This window comes from Narcine bancroftii, chromosome 2 (genome assembly GCF_036971445.1).
Source record: "Narcine bancroftii isolate sNarBan1 chromosome 2, sNarBan1.hap1, whole genome shotgun sequence".
Taxonomy (NCBI): domain Eukaryota; kingdom Metazoa; phylum Chordata; class Chondrichthyes; order Torpediniformes; family Narcinidae; genus Narcine; species Narcine bancroftii.
Window position 1 is genome coordinate 27,884,319 of NC_091470.1, and position 16,894 is coordinate 27,901,212.

General features: G+C 38.0%; 1 protein-coding gene across 1 annotated transcript in view; it reads right to left on the reverse strand.

Annotated features, from left to right (window-relative positions):
- Nucleotides 1–8,908: 8,908 nt before the first annotated feature.
- Nucleotides 8,909–16,894, reverse strand: part of sel1l (SEL1L adaptor subunit of SYVN1 ubiquitin ligase) — a 36,974-nt gene continuing 28,988 nt past the window's right edge. The window contains exons 14-21 of the mRNA XM_069916167.1: nt 16,830–16,892; nt 16,356–16,443; nt 15,361–15,509; nt 14,438–14,603; nt 13,491–13,565; nt 12,464–12,636; nt 11,430–11,558; nt 8,909–10,411 (exon numbers count right to left, since the gene is read on the reverse strand). Of these exons, the coding sequence (XP_069772268.1) occupies nt 10,244–10,411; nt 11,430–11,558; nt 12,464–12,636; nt 13,491–13,565; nt 14,438–14,603; nt 15,361–15,509; nt 16,356–16,443; nt 16,830–16,892 (1,011 nt within the window). The 3' untranslated portion in view covers nt 8,909–10,243. The remainder of the gene's footprint in view (nt 10,412–11,429; nt 11,559–12,463; nt 12,637–13,490; nt 13,566–14,437; nt 14,604–15,360; nt 15,510–16,355; nt 16,444–16,829; nt 16,893–16,894) is intronic.

Here is a 16,894-nt window from a genome sequence, read left to right on the forward strand (position 1 = left end):
CCAAGGGCAGCATCCCGTCAGTAATTAACCTCAAACCCCCTTGAGAATCTTTTAACATTCTGTATTCTTCCAAACTCCATTGACCTGCTTAATTATTCCTTATGAGATAACCCTTTTCATCCCAAGAATCGCCCAAGTGAACTTTCTCTGAACTGATTCTAATACACATTTTATTAATATATAAAAGGGAGCTCAAAACAGTCCCTAGTACTCCAAGTGTTACATACATACTTGCTAACTATGTTTCATGCACAGGAAACCAAGTCACTTTGTTTATGGTTACAATAAGATACTTTTATTCTTCTGAACTCCAGAGTCTACAGGGTCCAACAGGTTTAAATTTTACACCCAGTTAATCTCTTCATCTTCGGAGTCAACCAAATGAACCTTCTCTGAACATCCCCCTCCCCAATTCTAATACTGCTCGGCATAACGACATGGGTCTATGGACTCTTTATATACTATAATGCCAATCTGGTGCAGTGAAACCCCGATTTTACACAAATTCAACTATAACATGACGAGTCATTGGACTCATTGGGCAGGAGCAGGGACATCCATATATTAACTACAAAGAATAGTGGTGCGAGACTATCCTTGGCTCAGTGCCCACTTGAACTTGTCCAGGGGAAATTACCATGACGAGTCATCAGTTTTCTGGTTTGAGTCGATTGATGGCGTGCACACACCCAAAATATTAGTCATCAGTCTGAAGTTAGTCAGTTCGATGCCACATGTACCATTTGTGAACAGGCATGTGACCAGATGGGCTAGCTCAGAAGATGGGACACCTCCATTTCTTCAAACAATTATCTGAACAATGGGTTGTGAATTCAACTGCAAGGGCACTCAAAAAACTCATTAGGTGGCTGGCAGGAGTGGAAACGATGTATAAAGCTGTCACTTCACGCTCCATAACTGCCTCAAGATATTCTTTTCACCTAATCGGCTTCCCTCTGCTTTGAGGAATTTGTAGATATATTCCAGCCCCATGAGTTGTAAATTTACATCTTTGAGCAAAACAATTGTTCCAATCAAACTAAGTGGCTGTGGGAATCTCGAGGCACTTTCAAGCAGGAAAAGCAGCCGACTGAAAGACAGAGGTTCTTCGCCCTTACGGCTAAAGATACACCTTTTTCTGCCGATTCCGACCCTTCTCAAGATAATTGGCAGAGCGCTGCACTTTGCCGCCTGACCTGAATGTACAGCAGCTGCAAGCGGCTGGGTGGTGACACTATCAGCTGTGACCCATCACCCCATCCATGACCTCCTCAAGGCAGGGGCAGCACATGTAAGCCTGTGACTGCCTCATCAGGCCACCTCGGCCTTGGGGTGCCACTCTGCAACTCAAAACAAGGCAGAGCAATGACCGTCTTCCCTATCTATAATCCCCATGCAGTGGAACCACCGAGAAGACGGCCATTGGTCTGCTGTGTATTTATGACAGGTGGCATTATGGGACCTCCATCGACTGCGGAGGGCTCTACGAGACGCCTCTCAATACGAATGTGTCACTGGAGCAGCCTTTTAGGACTGCAGTCTGAAAGTTTTCAATCTGCTTTTGTAGCTCGTCTCCAGGCAGAGGCCTGACATGCGTGTACAGTGAAACCCTGATTTAGCATGACCATTTGAAATTTTATGTTCCCAATGGTGTTATTAAGGGTTTCACTACTTTTGAAATCAAACTATTCCTTCCTGTTTTATCATGGTTACATCATGTTACATCATGGTTGTTTCTTATTGGAACATTTATTGCATAAATATATTTGTCACTTGCCTGATTATAGAGGTTGTTGTTCATGTAAGGACAAATAGGAATTAAAACAAAATCTCCCGCAGCCCTAAACCCATTCAAAGAAAATCCATTTACTTTTAGTTCTCCACAATAACCAAATGTTTTACTACAAATGTTTCTGCCAAACTGCAGTGCAAAAAATCTCAAACCTGAATTTTTCTTGTGTCATTATGGACATTTTTTTGACAAGTTTTAAATTCTTGACAGCTTTGTTGAATGGTTGAAATAATTTGGTACCTTTTTTTAATTGCCATTTCTTTTGTCTCACTTCCAAAGATGCAGGGCCTCAAGCATTTTCATATTAATATTCACAAGGGCAAGCCAAAAACACACTGTAAACTAAATTAAAATACACTTGAATGACAGTGTAACAGGGCTGCCTTCAGCATAACAATGAAGGGCCTTTCTTTCAACAATATAAATGCCACTTGACAAGGGCCAATGGATAATGATCCAATTTATTGATGCATTGTCCATGGTAGAAGGTCCAATCTTTGTAAGGTTTTCTTTTAAATACCTCTAAAATTAAAATATCAGTTAAATTGCACTAAAAAAATGAGCAAAATCATTTAACATAGTAACAAATATAAATGGAATTTTGTTCATCATAGCTCAACTTTTGATTTGGTGCATATAATTGTCGACACATTTTCAATGAGAATTCATTGTTTCTCTTCAGGCAGTATGAAAGAAATATTCAGGTAAATGTCTTTGCAGCACATTTTGTGGAGCAGAATGGAGTCACAATATCACGCAATGTGAAAACAGACTCGTGGACTGTGAAGTCTGCTTTAAATCTGATCAAAGAGAAACTGAAGTCACTCAGGAGCATCCATGGGGAGAAATTGTCCGTCATTATATGGATCAGGAATTATGCTGAGACCAAAGCGGGAAGGGAAATAGAAAAAATAGAAGAGGCTGGAGAGGGCACAAAATACACTAGTCAACTGATCGCAGAGATGGAGAGAAACAAGTAGGAGACTAATGCTTTGGGACAATTTATTTTTAAAAAACGAAAAAAACTATGCATACATTTACAAAAAATATTTTCACATCTTTAGTGTGATATCCATACATATTCGATGTACATTATTATATTCCCTCTATTTAGCCATTGGCACCTCTGTGGCACCTTGACATTACAGCCCCCTCCATTGCTTGAGGGACTTCCCCTTGGTTTCAGCCCCTCAATACCCAATAATGGAAAAACTCTAGTTAGCACAAGTAGAACAGGGCACTATGAGCAGAAATTGCAAGTGCCCTGGCTGAGACTTTTGACTCGTCATTAAGTACAGATGAAGTGATAAATGTTGTGTGCATATAGGAAGAGCTGCAGGGTAAAGCCAAGGAGATACAGGCCAGTAAGCCAAACATCTGTGGTTGGTATGTTGGTAAAGTATTTGAAAGGTATAATTTACTCAGATGGACAACAGGTGATTAAGGACAGTCAGCACATTTTGTAAGTGGGAGGTCACATCTCAGTGTTTTTGAGGTTGTGAGTGAGAAGGTTGATGAGGGCAGATCAGTGGATGTTGTAATATATAGGATTTCAGTAAAGTTCCACACAGGAGGCTGCTCTGGAAGGTTAGGGTGCCCAGATTTAAGACAGATTGGATGGAAAATTGGTTTCATGGAAGAAAGCAGAGGGTGACAGTGGAAGGCTGTATAAAATGGGGCTTTTTTTCCCCTGGAGTATAGTTGCTAAGGGGATGAGTTTGTATACCTCTAAGAGGCTTAAATAAGTCCCAGTGTAGGGAGGCCTAAAACTACTGGGCAAAGATTTAAAAAATGTGAGGAAAGATTTAGAGGACTTGAAGGGCAACCTTTTCCCCATAGAGGGAAATAAACTGTCAGAGGAAGTGAAGTTGGGTACAAGCACTTGTAAAGTACATGGATAGAAAAGTTTGAGTGATTATGGACCAAATGCAGACAAATGGGACCAACTCGGGTAGGCAACTTGACATGGACACGTTGGGCCGAAAGGCTGGTTTTCATGCAGAATTCCATGATTCTACAGAGCTTATTATTTGCAAATAATAAAACCAGTTAGATGAAAAAAGGACAACATGCTGATGTAATTCTGTAATCTGCTCGAATTAACAATGTCATGAAACATGGCAGTTTGATTATTTTCAGTTGTTATGGCAATATAAATCAGCTCCAAGCACATTTGCATTGGTAATGCAATCTAAATTTTATGATGTTTTGATTTGATCATTTGTACCCAACAATGTCACACTTCATTGAATGTTAGATTAGATTTTGTAGCTATTTCCAGCTCGGTTAAACAAAGGGAAAGATTGTAGACCTGTAGAAGTGAGTGTCTGGTGCATCGAAGAAAATACAGAGTGCAGTACAAGCCCCAAAATCCAAACTGCTTGGGGATTGGATTGTTCCGGATTTTCCAGGTTCTTGGCAGTAATTCAAATTTGAGGAATAGCGATGAACAGATAAATTGATATTTTTCATACAAAATACAAACAACAAATATTTATTCATTCATTTCTGCATCTTGTGGGACTTGTACAAGTATATAAAAGCTCATTAATTTAAAATGTTTGTGTTAGAAAAGTCTGGATTTTGGGGTGATCTGGATTTCTGGACTTTTACTGTACCATACAAATCAAAAAACAAATTCCTTCATGATGCATTCAATATAGAAATATAATTGTATGAACTGAGTGCTAACCTTTAATGACTACTTACGCCAGGTCTGAACTATGAAATAGAATCTTTAACTGCATGTTTGTAACCTTCCCAGCATTGAGATTAACAGGGTAAAAATTGAGTATGCTGCTGCTCGTCACGGTGCAGGAAGCAAAAGGAAGTTGGTGACCATGAACACTTCTTACATACCACATGAACAATACAGATTGAGAGAAGCAGTGCTGTCTTGTTGTCTTGGGTAAACTTGTACCTCTCACTTTGTTCATTTTAGATTGGTCACAGTGTTTGAGCTACCGAAAGAAAATAGACACACACCAAGAGCAGTGCATTTTATCCAAGTCTTTATTACTAAATCTGAAGCTGAATTCACACTACAATATGCAAGCCATTCCCAATTATACTTATCAACGCCTGGACTGGTCCCAACTGCCGAAATGAGGCAATAACTGCACACTTGTAGTAGGTTGTCGGGGCGCCAGTAGCAGCTTCTCTACCTCCCTCGACCGGGACGTTAGCTGGACTCTTGAAATTCTTCTTCTTGCTGAGAGATGTAGCTACCTCTTCCAGAGTCTCTCCCTTCAGCAGTGGGACCATGGCTCATATCACCCCAAAAGTTGTTTACCTCAAACCCTATCTCTTTGAACAAATGGTTTAATTATCTTCAAGGTCTCCTGACAGTCTATGACCAACAAATGTAAACTGCTCTGGGCCTCATAAGTGTAAATTAGATAAGGTCTTCCTATTCAACTGGCATCCTGGGCCCCATGGTGGAATTTAGATGTGTCTACTAAATATGCATCCTGGGCCTCAGTGTAAACCAGGCAAGTTCTAAAAAGAACAGGCAAGTTCTCAGCCTTGCAGTAAAAGACAGTTTAAATCTTCCATTACACTTGTCCATCGTTCACCGTCAGTGAAAGGGAGCAGCAGTCGTCAGCAATTCTTAAAATGCTATGAAAGATTTCCACTTCCAACAATCTACTGACTGAGGAGCGGAGAAGCAATTATTTGGATAAATGAATATTATTTAATCCTTGGAAATTGCTAGTTTCTTTCACAGTACAAGCTAGGCCAAACAAACTCAGGTGGGGGTCATAATACAGCATCCCACAAAAATAGGGAAGAGAAACCTTAAATCCATTCTCAACATTACTCCAACATTTTGCTCTCACCTCTACCTGCGTCTATTCTAAAAATGGAGATGCCTATGCATTTCTTACTTGTCAGGGGAGAAAACCTTCAGCTTTCATCTGATCCTTGAAGCATGTGCCATCTTCCTTAGCTCCAGATTATTAAACTTTCAAGTGTTCTTGGATCATCTGTTCCTGCTGGATGGGTCTAACTTGTACATCAATAAGTATCTCAGGAAAAACTTGAGATTCAAGGTATAATTTAACATCTATAGTTTCAACATCTTTAAACCTTTTGCACACTTTGTATTTTAGTAAACTCCAGAAGACGATTCTGATTCTGAAATCAAACAAAATTTTAAATATGCAAGAAAAGTTCATTAGCTTAGGCAGCATCTGTAAAGAAAGGAACAGTTGGTATTTTGGGTCAATAAATCGTCATTGGAACTGGGAAAGTAAGCAAAATTAGGTCATCTTAAAATTGCAGAGGTGGAGAGTGAACAAGAGTGTGAGAGATGAATAAAACGATTATAAAAGTATGAGAGATGAAGAAAGCTAGTATGGATATATGTGTAATGAATAAAGCCAGTATGAATAGGATAAGGGTAGATAATAGAATGGAATGTAGGAAGTAAAGTTAATCTGAATAAGATAAGGGTCTTCTAGCCTTAGACAGAATTAGCAAGTTCTGCATATAAGAGTTAGTAAGCCCTGAGGGTTGGGAAGGTGTGAATAAGGACAATGACATGATAGGACACAGACCGAATACCCCCTGGCCCTCCAAGTTCACAGAAACAGCACGTAGGCAGACAGGATTGCCCAATGCCAAACTCATCCAGGAGGCAGAAGAATGTAAGGGGAAGGGTACTTCTATACTGAAATAAACTGTATAAAAGTTGGGTGAGCCCCAGTGTAAGGGGAAGCACCCAACTTTGCAATGTTGTATAATAAATGTTCTTTGTTCTCAATTTTTGTCTCGAGCAATTTCAGTGAAGGTACTTCTGTTTCTCACAAGAGGAATCAGGAGATCAAGATTGTCTAGGTAATTGGATTGCTTCCAATGCTATGGCGGATAGAGAAATGTGGACAGTTGGAGGAAAAAAAAACGAAAGAACATGGTGTTAAAATGGTGAGTTGCAGAACACAGCAATTGCCAGAAATGTAGACATGAACGCTAAGGAATTTTGTTTTTAAATAAAAGTGATGCTTTCGGCATTTGGAGTTAATCAAGCACAAATGCCATTGCAAATTCTATCCAAGGTAAGCACAAGAGTTACATCCAATAGTTACACATGCCAATTCCCATTTGCACCTTAGTTCTAATTTAATATGTTAGAATATATTCAGTGGCATGTCATTGTACAATGTCAAACAATATTAACACCACTGCCCTCAATTCTTCATACTTGCCTAATATTCTCTCAAGGTGCTCCCTTAAAGTCTATTTCTGGACAAATTTTTTTCAGCTTTCAGGTTTTGTCTGATAATGTTCCTAAAGTTCATTGGCATTTTTATATAGTACCTTTCAGGCAAGAGCACAGATGATAGCATCTGGGGCAAATTGGTATCAAAATTTGAGAAATGTAGCTACCTCTTCCAGAGTCAAGGTATCAAGCAGGATCAGTGGGGGGGGGGGTGGGGGGAGGGCTGGCGATAAAAGAATGTCAACATCAATTTTGATGCATCAAGTTCTTATATCCAGATCACATTATGTGGCTAAGAGGGCTAAACATGTGGCCATGCCCTTTTGGTGGTAGGGATCGTTAGATGCTGCAAGAATAGGCTGTCCATTTGCCATGCATTTTGTAAATGGCAAATACTGAAACCAGTATACCCAAGACACAGGAGTAGAAATAGTCTATTAAAGCCCAGAGTCTGCTCAGCCATTCAGTCATGAGCTGATTTTCTCACTCAGGCCCACTGCCTGATTTCTTCCCCACAACCTTTGATGCCTTAAAAACACCCAAATGACTTGGCCTCCACATCCCTCTGGCTAAAGAAATCCTCTGCATTTGTTCTAAGTAGATGGCCTTCAATCCTGAAGTTGTATCCTCTTGTCCTCCACTATGGGAAACAGCTTTTCAATATTCAAAATATTTCAGAGATTCCCCCTCATTTTCTCAAATTCCAACAAGTAGTCAAATACTCCTACGATAGCACCCTCATTCCCAGAATCAATACATTTTACATTGCAGAAATTAATATTTTGCAGTGCCCTTTACCTGAGGAGGACATGGAGGGAGAAGGGAGAGTGAGATGGGTCACAGGCTGATGGTGTCATCCCTTAATCAGCTGCTTGCAGTGGCTGTACATTCATGAGGTCTGCTGATTATCCTTCCTTGAGAGGTTTCTAAGGTTAGCGCCTCAACCCACCACAGCGCATTCAAGAAGCCAAGTCTCCCAATGCAAGGGCATTGCCCTTACAGTTGGGTTTTTTCATTGAATGAAAGGGTGATGTAGCTGTATCTGTGGGGAGAACATCCTCCTATACACCAAACTTGGGTGTACATGAAAAGGCCTCAGGATGCTCAGTCTGATAGGCTCTCAAATGTTAAGTAGGTGACCAATGCAATTGGTTTTCAGGTCAATGGTAACATGTAGAACAGCAAATGTGTAGCTCTCTAATGATGTAATTTAATATCAGATGCAAGGGGTTAGAGATGTTTTGGCTGGAGACAGTGATTGCCTGGTAATAGTGCTGCAATTGTTTCTGATTTATCAGCTTGTGCCCAATTGTTATTTGGACTTGTTCCATTTGAAGATGACTGAAGATAGAAGTGAATGAAGCACAATCTCCAATTGTTCTCATAGTGGAAGATCACTGAAGTAAGTGAAAATATTTGGGGCGAGGAACCAGACAATGGATACTTGCAGTGACGTGCTGATTGGAATGATTACCTCCAATAGTCACAATTCTGTGTTGGGTTCAGATCCAACCGCAGGAGTATCTTCCACTTTGATATACATCGACTTCTTCTACAAAGGGAAATCACTTCATCTTTAGTTCTGCCATTAACCAAGAACCTGATAAGGTCAGGAGCTAAGTGGACCTGGCAAAATCCGAACAAGGTAATGAGTAGATTGGTGAGTATATGTTCAAATGTTCCAAAGCACTCAATACTGCTTAATTCCTGTCACTAACTAATTTTACCTACCTTCACCTCTCAATCAAATCTTCTCGGTTCAAGTGCACATTGGCGAATTCAATTTCCTCTTTATATTGAGAACCTGATAGAAGAGCTATCCTACTCCTTGCTCAGTTAATTTCAGCCTCCAATATCCAGTTGAGTGTATTTAATGAAAATAACAAGTCTATGGCTACTTAGGGACACATTTTATTAAAACAAGCTTAAATACAGTTTGTTGACTAATTGGGCTGCAATTCACAAAAGGTTATATTAAAAAAGTTTGTACATCTTATTAACATCTTTAAACAATTTTACAACAGCAGTTCCTTATTGCATTTACAATATAGTACATTTACAACATAGCTACGTATCCCAATTTTAAAAGGGAACACATGCTTTGAAAGCTCAACTGTTTGTCCAAGAACAAAAGTGCAATCTTTTTTGACCATTTACCCTAGAGATCAGTTTACCAAATTTCAACTAGACTGTACGCAGGCTTCCTGGAAGTTGCTGACTTTAAGTTGGATCTTTCTCTTCCCTCTCCCCACTCCAGCAGCTCCCCCTCTTAAAGTGGAGCAAAGCCACAATTTGATTTTTTGTTCTACAAATTGTATTGTTCAAATCCATCATTAAAGTTCAATATTGCCTCACTAAGCTATCATCCAAGACCATTGCAACTGTTATTTACCAAACATAATTGTAGTACTTAATTTCTATTGCCATTGGCATTGTCCAAAAACAAATTAGTCTCAGGTTTGGCTCTGCACATTTTCATAGATACTCCTAAAAACCAAAAAAAATCACCACACTGCAATGAAATGGCTCACTCAAGTTTTTTTTAATAAAAATCCTGTCTTGCAAAATGATCAAATCTACAGAAAATAAATACCGTAAGAATCCCATTTCCAGTGGTGAAACCAAAACAATGGAATCACTCATGGGGGGAAAAAATCTTAACCAAATCTGCAACACACTGATTAGAAATTTGTTCCCAGATTTGCAGTAAATTTAACCCATAAATAATTATATCATGCATTTGCTTTCACTGTTCGCAGGGTTTTGGAAGTGAACCAAAAATCACCATTTGACAAAGCAGGAAAGCTCCACAGGGAGCTGTTGGAAACCATCTTTTGAAAGCTTAGCAAACGATCAACAAATTTTAACAACCGACGTGCAGGATTAGATCCACTGCAATGTTCATTAGATAGTTATATACTTGTGTATAATACAAGAGTAATTTTTGCAGGATTTCCTTTGCATGTCCTCATGGAAAATAAATTAGTTTCAACTCAAAATTGGTGAACTTAATACCATCTATTGGAAAGTAAAATTAATAACATTTAATTCTGAAAGACAAGCTCTGAATATTTTTGTAAAACTATTCTTCAGGCACTGACCTAAATAGTTTAAAAACCCAGTAAGCCCAAAAACAGGCCATTTTATTACAAAAATGTGCACTTCATAAAAGTTGAAGATCCAACTTTTTTCTTTCATTGTTGGTGATAAGGGAGGGAAAACCAAGATTGCTATGGTTGCTCACGTTGAGGTTCTGGGGCTCGTAGGCGAGGTTGTTGTTGCCTTTGTCTATATGCGATCACAGTTCCCAATAGCAGAGCAAGTATGGTCATAAGATAAAGATCCCACTCCGGGCCAAGTAATGCATCCAGGTCTATCTGCATCCACATCTCTCGGAACTGAAACAAGAAATGAACACATACAAAATAGAAAATTATGACTGATATTGAAATAGCCAACAGGAGCTCTGACCACTTGTTCCAAGGTTTTCAAAATTTTTATTTTGTTTTAAGATAGCTTTAAAAGCAACGTCTACTCCAAAACTTCAAATTTTGCAGAATCATCTCAGTTGGTATAGCTATCCAGATGGGATATCCCTTTTGTTGGGTTTCTTAAAATGAAGTGCACAACTTAAGCAGTTACATTTATTTGATTCCATCCAATTGCAATTAAAGATGCCACATTAGCCAAACAGTGAGCAATATTTAATCCTTGAGACTTGGTCTTGTAATGCTGTTGAAAGTCTACAGCTAAATATGGCACAGTGTACAAGACAGAACACTTGGTGAAAATTCAAGTTTACAAACTTCCTAGCCTGACATAAGTAGGGCAATGAAACAAACATTGCAGTGCAGTTCAAAGCAATGATCCTCAGCAACATTGAAGAATTTTGTATTCTTTTGAATCACTGCTCAGTATTCCGTAAATTATCCACAGAGTACTAAAACAACCAAGAAAACAAGAGGATTTTGGCGGAGGTCAATGCAGCAGAGTTTTTAAGCTGATAGAAAGATTTGAGTAAAAGATAGCCTACTCAAGTTTAATTGGACTGCTACAAAACCTGGCTTGCTGAAAGGATTCCTTCAGTACCAGAAATAGTTTTGTTTAACATCCAAGTCATGGAAGGGTGTACATGTGCAACTTTCAGTGACTGGCATCATGCAAGGTGCCTGACTTAAGACCACAAATGAGACAATTTTTTTTAAACTATTTATTTGAAGAATCATTATCAGTAATACAAAATACATTCCATTAAAACATTTATATGAATGAACATATAAAAATAAAAAAAAACAAAACGAGCCAAATTTGACCAACAAGACATTATACTGAAGTTTGTTAACAAGGTCATTCCCAATTTCAAGGATTCTGTACATATCATTAACAGACTTTAAAAAAAATCCTTTGTTTACTTACTTTGGTTTCACTCAGATAATCCATTGAGTAGATCATTCCGAGTTTACAAAGAGCCAGGAATACAGGAACTTGGGCATCCGGACTGGTCTCTGCAGCCATATCATAGAACCGTTTTGCAAGATAGATATCCTCAAGTTTAAAAAAAATATATATTAAAGGTCTTGATGTATAACCAACTCCTGAAAGAATTAGTCCAACATTTTTCCACCAGTACAATGCACATTTCAGGTTCATTGTCAGAATACATAAACATCACAAATAACCCGGAGATTCTTTTTCCTGTGGGCCAGGCAGAATTACTTTTTGGAGGTGCAAAATAAAAACTGTACACAACGTACACATGTGAACAAAAAATAACAAACTGACTGCAATACGGAGAAAAAAAAAATCAAAGTGCAGAGAGTCCTTAAACCAGTTTCTGATTGATGTCTAATGATGGAGGGGTAGAGTATTGCAATCATATGCAATACTCTTTCTACACAATTGCTCAATACAGCAAAAGTAATTAGGACTTCGAGATAGAAATCTGATCAATGCTGGAAAGATTGCACTTCTTCAAACAGTGTCCTCAGGATTTCAAAAATATCAGGAATAATTTAAACCATCATGGACACTGCAATTTACACAGATGTCAGGGGACAAGTCAGTGCCAAGATGTTGACACCTTAAAGGCAAATGTATTTGGCATCTAGTCTGTCACACATACTCAACCCACTGAACTTTCTCTGCAGCACCTCCGAATACAACCTTTAAATGAAGCTAAAACTAGACAGTACAAGAATATGCCATCCATGAAAAAAAATGCTTCCAAAATATGGGACAATACATTTTGTACTCAAAGAATAAGACAATTGTACCTTTTATCTATAGACAAGATTCAGATTACAGTATTTGTGACACACGAGCCACTGCCATTAATACTAACAGCATTCAATACAAATATAGTCCAAAGCCATGTCAAAGGTTGACACTCAAAAGATAGCTTCCTCCAACTTAACACATGGTAAATGCAAGTATCAGCTTTAAACTCTTACCTGCTTAATGCCCAAACCTTTTTCATGCATATAGCCCAAGTTAAACATGGCCTGCGCACTGTGCTGCTGTTCAGAGGCAAGTCTATAATGAATTACTGCAGTTTCATAATCAATGTCTGTGCCATAACCATAGAAATGATAATCTCCAAGCTTGATTCTTGCAACTGTATAACCTAAAACAAAATAAATGTTTAAGTCTCTAGAGAACAGCAATTTTCAGCTGTCCCCAACCCATGAGGACTGGAAGCTTCTCAAGTCAGGAAAGTAACAAGATGCTCTGGCTGACATTTGAGCATATTCTTGAAGATTGTAAGAATCTCTGCATTTCTAAATGAAGTTCAATTTTCCATTTATCTAACTCACTGAAACACTTGGATCTTGGCCTTATTCTGATTGCTTTCAAATCTGAGCTTTCATAATTTTTGAACATAATAGTAGCTAAATTAAAACTAGTATATCAGCCATTTAATAGGTGCATACATTTAAAAAATATTGGTCAAGTTTATTGTTACAAAGGAGTGCTATTTTGAAAAAAATAATCAAAAATAGTTTGAACTGGCCATTTGCACATTAAAAGGGAGAAAATGTGATATGAAAAAATTCCTTCTGATAGTATACTTCCAGCAACAAAACTAAATTGAAATAACTGCAGTCAAATTGTGATAAAAAAACAATTTGTGGAATTAATCACTTGCACAATATTTAGTCTGGAAGATTTTTTTTTAAGCAAAAGATTGGAATTCAGCATGCAATAACATTTAATTCCAAGATGGTTTTTTTTTAATGCACAACTTTGCAGAAAAGGTTCTCTAGGCGTAGGAATTCACTTGGATGGCAGTTTGTATTGCGATGAGTATTGGATATTGCCCTTCCATTCTGAAGTGCAAACTCCAAATCGGAACAACTTAAAATTATAGGCTAAACAACAGGGTTCTTCCTCTCGCTCAGATTTCAGAAATCAAACTCCAGCTCGGCTGACCATATGACGGTGCACAGCCATTACTCTTTACTCATCTCAAAAGCTCACCTTGTGCTGCTGCTCTATTCCAGTGCAGTAGCGCTCGTGGATAAGTCTCATTTTCTCCAAAAATTTTAGCTTCCTCTGCAGTAATGAGAATACAAGTAGATTCCATTATTGAACGCCAAGATCTCGTACGAAAAAAAATTAACCCACCAAAATGTCACTACATAAATTTTATTTCAGACAATCATGCAACTTTATGCATAGAGTGAAAATGCTTTACAAATCTTCAATATGTAGTACAATATTTAATAGCTCAGTTTTTTTGCCCAAAATGTGATATTTGAACTAATTTAGACATTTGCATGAATATTTTATCAAATGCACGCTGCTTCCTATCAGCTAGCAGTGCCACCACCAGGAATTTTGTAACATAGCAACATAAGCCTTCAGAATTAAATCCAATTTGGTTTGAACTAATGTGTAGATTGAAGGGTAAAAAAAATCTTGCAAGGATATTGCCTGGATTAGAAAGCTTCAGTTCAAGGAGAGATTGAGTAGACAGTCAGATTCATCTGAATGGGAAATAATACAGGTATGCCACATTATCTCCCATGGTGTCTAAAATTGGGAGATCATGTTCAATGAGAGGGAAGTTAAAAGGGGTCAGAGGGGCACATTTTTTCACAAAGTAGTTGGGACCTGGATGTGGTGGAGGATGCAGGAACAAGATTGAAGAAACGTGCACAGATACTTGAATGAGCAGGACTAGAGGGGTATGAAATTCAGGCAAGTAGGATTAGTGCAGACTGGCAAAATGGTCAGCATGGATAGAGGGGGCTGAATGGCCTATTTCCATGCTCTACAACTCAACAGAAACTAGAATATTAAAGCAAAAGTAATTTTTAATTCATCTGCTTCACCTATTGAGAGGCACATTTTCATATTTAAACAATGAAAAGTGTTTTAAGATAGGAAAGATGACAAAGGCAGCTGAAATCCTTGGTTCTCACTTTGATCGAGAATGAATGCAGCATTGCTCTGGGCCACTTCATAGCCTTGTTCAGCCAACAACAAGTACTGTACCAATGCAGAATCAGTGTCACCCTCCTTATAGCTATTATACGCGGACATCAGGCGCTCTGACCAACGACCTCGCTCACAGACATTTTTGAACAACTGCAAAAGATAAAGTGATTCAAATTTGAAAAGGCAAAGTTTAAAATATACTGCAGGAAGAAATTTGATACATGGTTCTCTATAAAAAGGCCAACTGAACTTAGATTCTTAAGGTTAAGTTCAAGAGTTTTATGAGCAAGTCTAACAATGGCTCTCCAACTGATATTGCAAATAATGCAACTGCCTATAGCTTTGTTTCTTGTATGCCATTCATTGGAAATCAGCATTCACTGCCTTGCTTCAATAGTCAAGGTGGTCTAAGAAAGCAATGCCTGACGTTAAGTCAAGTTTATCGTCATCTGATTGCAAATGTATAACTGACAAAACAGCATTCATAGTATTAATAAAAATTGAAGACTAAAAAGGATTTATAAACAATAGAAATTTTCCAAAGTTGCAGGATCAGTCGATCAACAATGATAATGCAAGTTTATAAATGGCTTAAATGAGAGCATCCAAATGCCAACGATTTACTTCTGAACCACTTGCCATTACTTTTTCACGTGACAAGTTTAATTAAACAAAGCAGAACCAGTGTATGATCATTAATCTCCACTTGTATGCAAAGGCATTTCAAGATTCAAAACAGCAAATGTTGGAAAATGGTAGCAAAATGGTGGGAAGGTCAGGTATCATCTGGAGACCATTTTAATATTGCAGGGTTGCTGAACTTTTCAGAACCTTGAAATGCTCAAAGCTGATAGGCATGAGATGTTCAAACATTAACTGCTTCAAAGAGTACAGTGCAGATTCTTACCTCAACAGCCGTATGACAAGATCGAATTACACCACTGCCTACTGCATGCATCTGAGCCAAGTTATAAAAAGCCAGTATGTGTCCAGCTTGTGATGCGAGGTTAAAATACTTCAAGGCTTGTTTATAATCTCTCTTCACACCAACACCATCTATAAAACAAACTTTAGTGACAAAACCCCGAAGAAGCAAACTTGCATTGAAACTGGGATCAAATGCACCTCATTAGTAAAAGAATTTATGATTGTTATCAATGATCCCGTTTAGTTTTTACCCAACTACCTTCAGAGTTGAATGCACAATTACCTATAGCCGAGCTATCACCCCCCACTGCTTTGGTATGGTAATGATAAATTTAATCCCCATACATGTTAAAATTCAAGTCAAAAAGGCACTGAAAATTAATAGCTTTTCTAGGAGCTAGTGAAGTAGCATTTTTTTTTTAAAAACTACTTTCCCCAATAACTTTAATACAGCAAAACTCCTGGTTATAGGACACCCATGAGTATTAGTAGATGCTCGGCAAATGAATTTTCTGGTTGCTTGAGATGGTGTTGCATGGTTGGTGAACTAACAGCAAGGCATGTCAATTTTAAACTTCCATGTATTTTACTTATTTATTTTCCGCAGTTTTTCTGCTGGTTGCTCGTCTTCCAGATAATAGGGGGTTTTAGTGTACACTGATCTTAGGATCAGAGCATACCTCAGTTTGTGCAACTTAATCCAGACATATTCAAAACTTGAAGTGGACAAAACAACTGTTCACAATTGATCAACCAAAACATTTTCTAAAGCAGAAATTCAACTACTGAAATTTGGAGGGGGGAAAGAAAATCAAAATTGTGTAAAGTTCGAGACATTCAAGTTTTCAACTAAATTTAAAATTTGATTTTAGTCTTGTTCAAAACTATTTGACTAGCAGCTGAATATTAGTTATCAAATGGATCAGCATATTTTTGGAAATATCAGTAAATAGTGTACATGCAGTAATGGCTTACTGTAATACATGGATCCCAGCTGCAGTTGTCCATCCACCCAACCCTGTTCAGCAGCTTTCTGAAAGTATTTCAGTGCCAATTCATGATTCTATTGAAAGGGGAGGAAAAACAAAAACTTGGGACCTCATTCACTTCATGGAGAGGACTTTAATGACAAAACTATCAAATCTACTTTATCAGCAATCACAAGATTTTGGCTTTCACCTCCAGTAAAATTAAAAATTCTGCATGCACAATCTTCTAATCTAGTTCCAATTTGATTAAGTATTTGTTGACGAGGTGACTGAAACACTATGCATCTTACACAAATGAAAAGTCCAAGGTAATGAAGGTGTGAATGACCAGAGTTTTACAAATGTATAAAATTAGGAATATTTTAACTCCCTAAACACTGCAACAACAGCAGCCAACATTGTATCATTTTGACCAAGACTATTATTTATTCCAATCATGGATGTAATCAGTAATACATACCACTGGGACACCCTTTCCATACAAATATGCCATCCCTAGTCCACTCTGTCCAACAGGATTCCCCT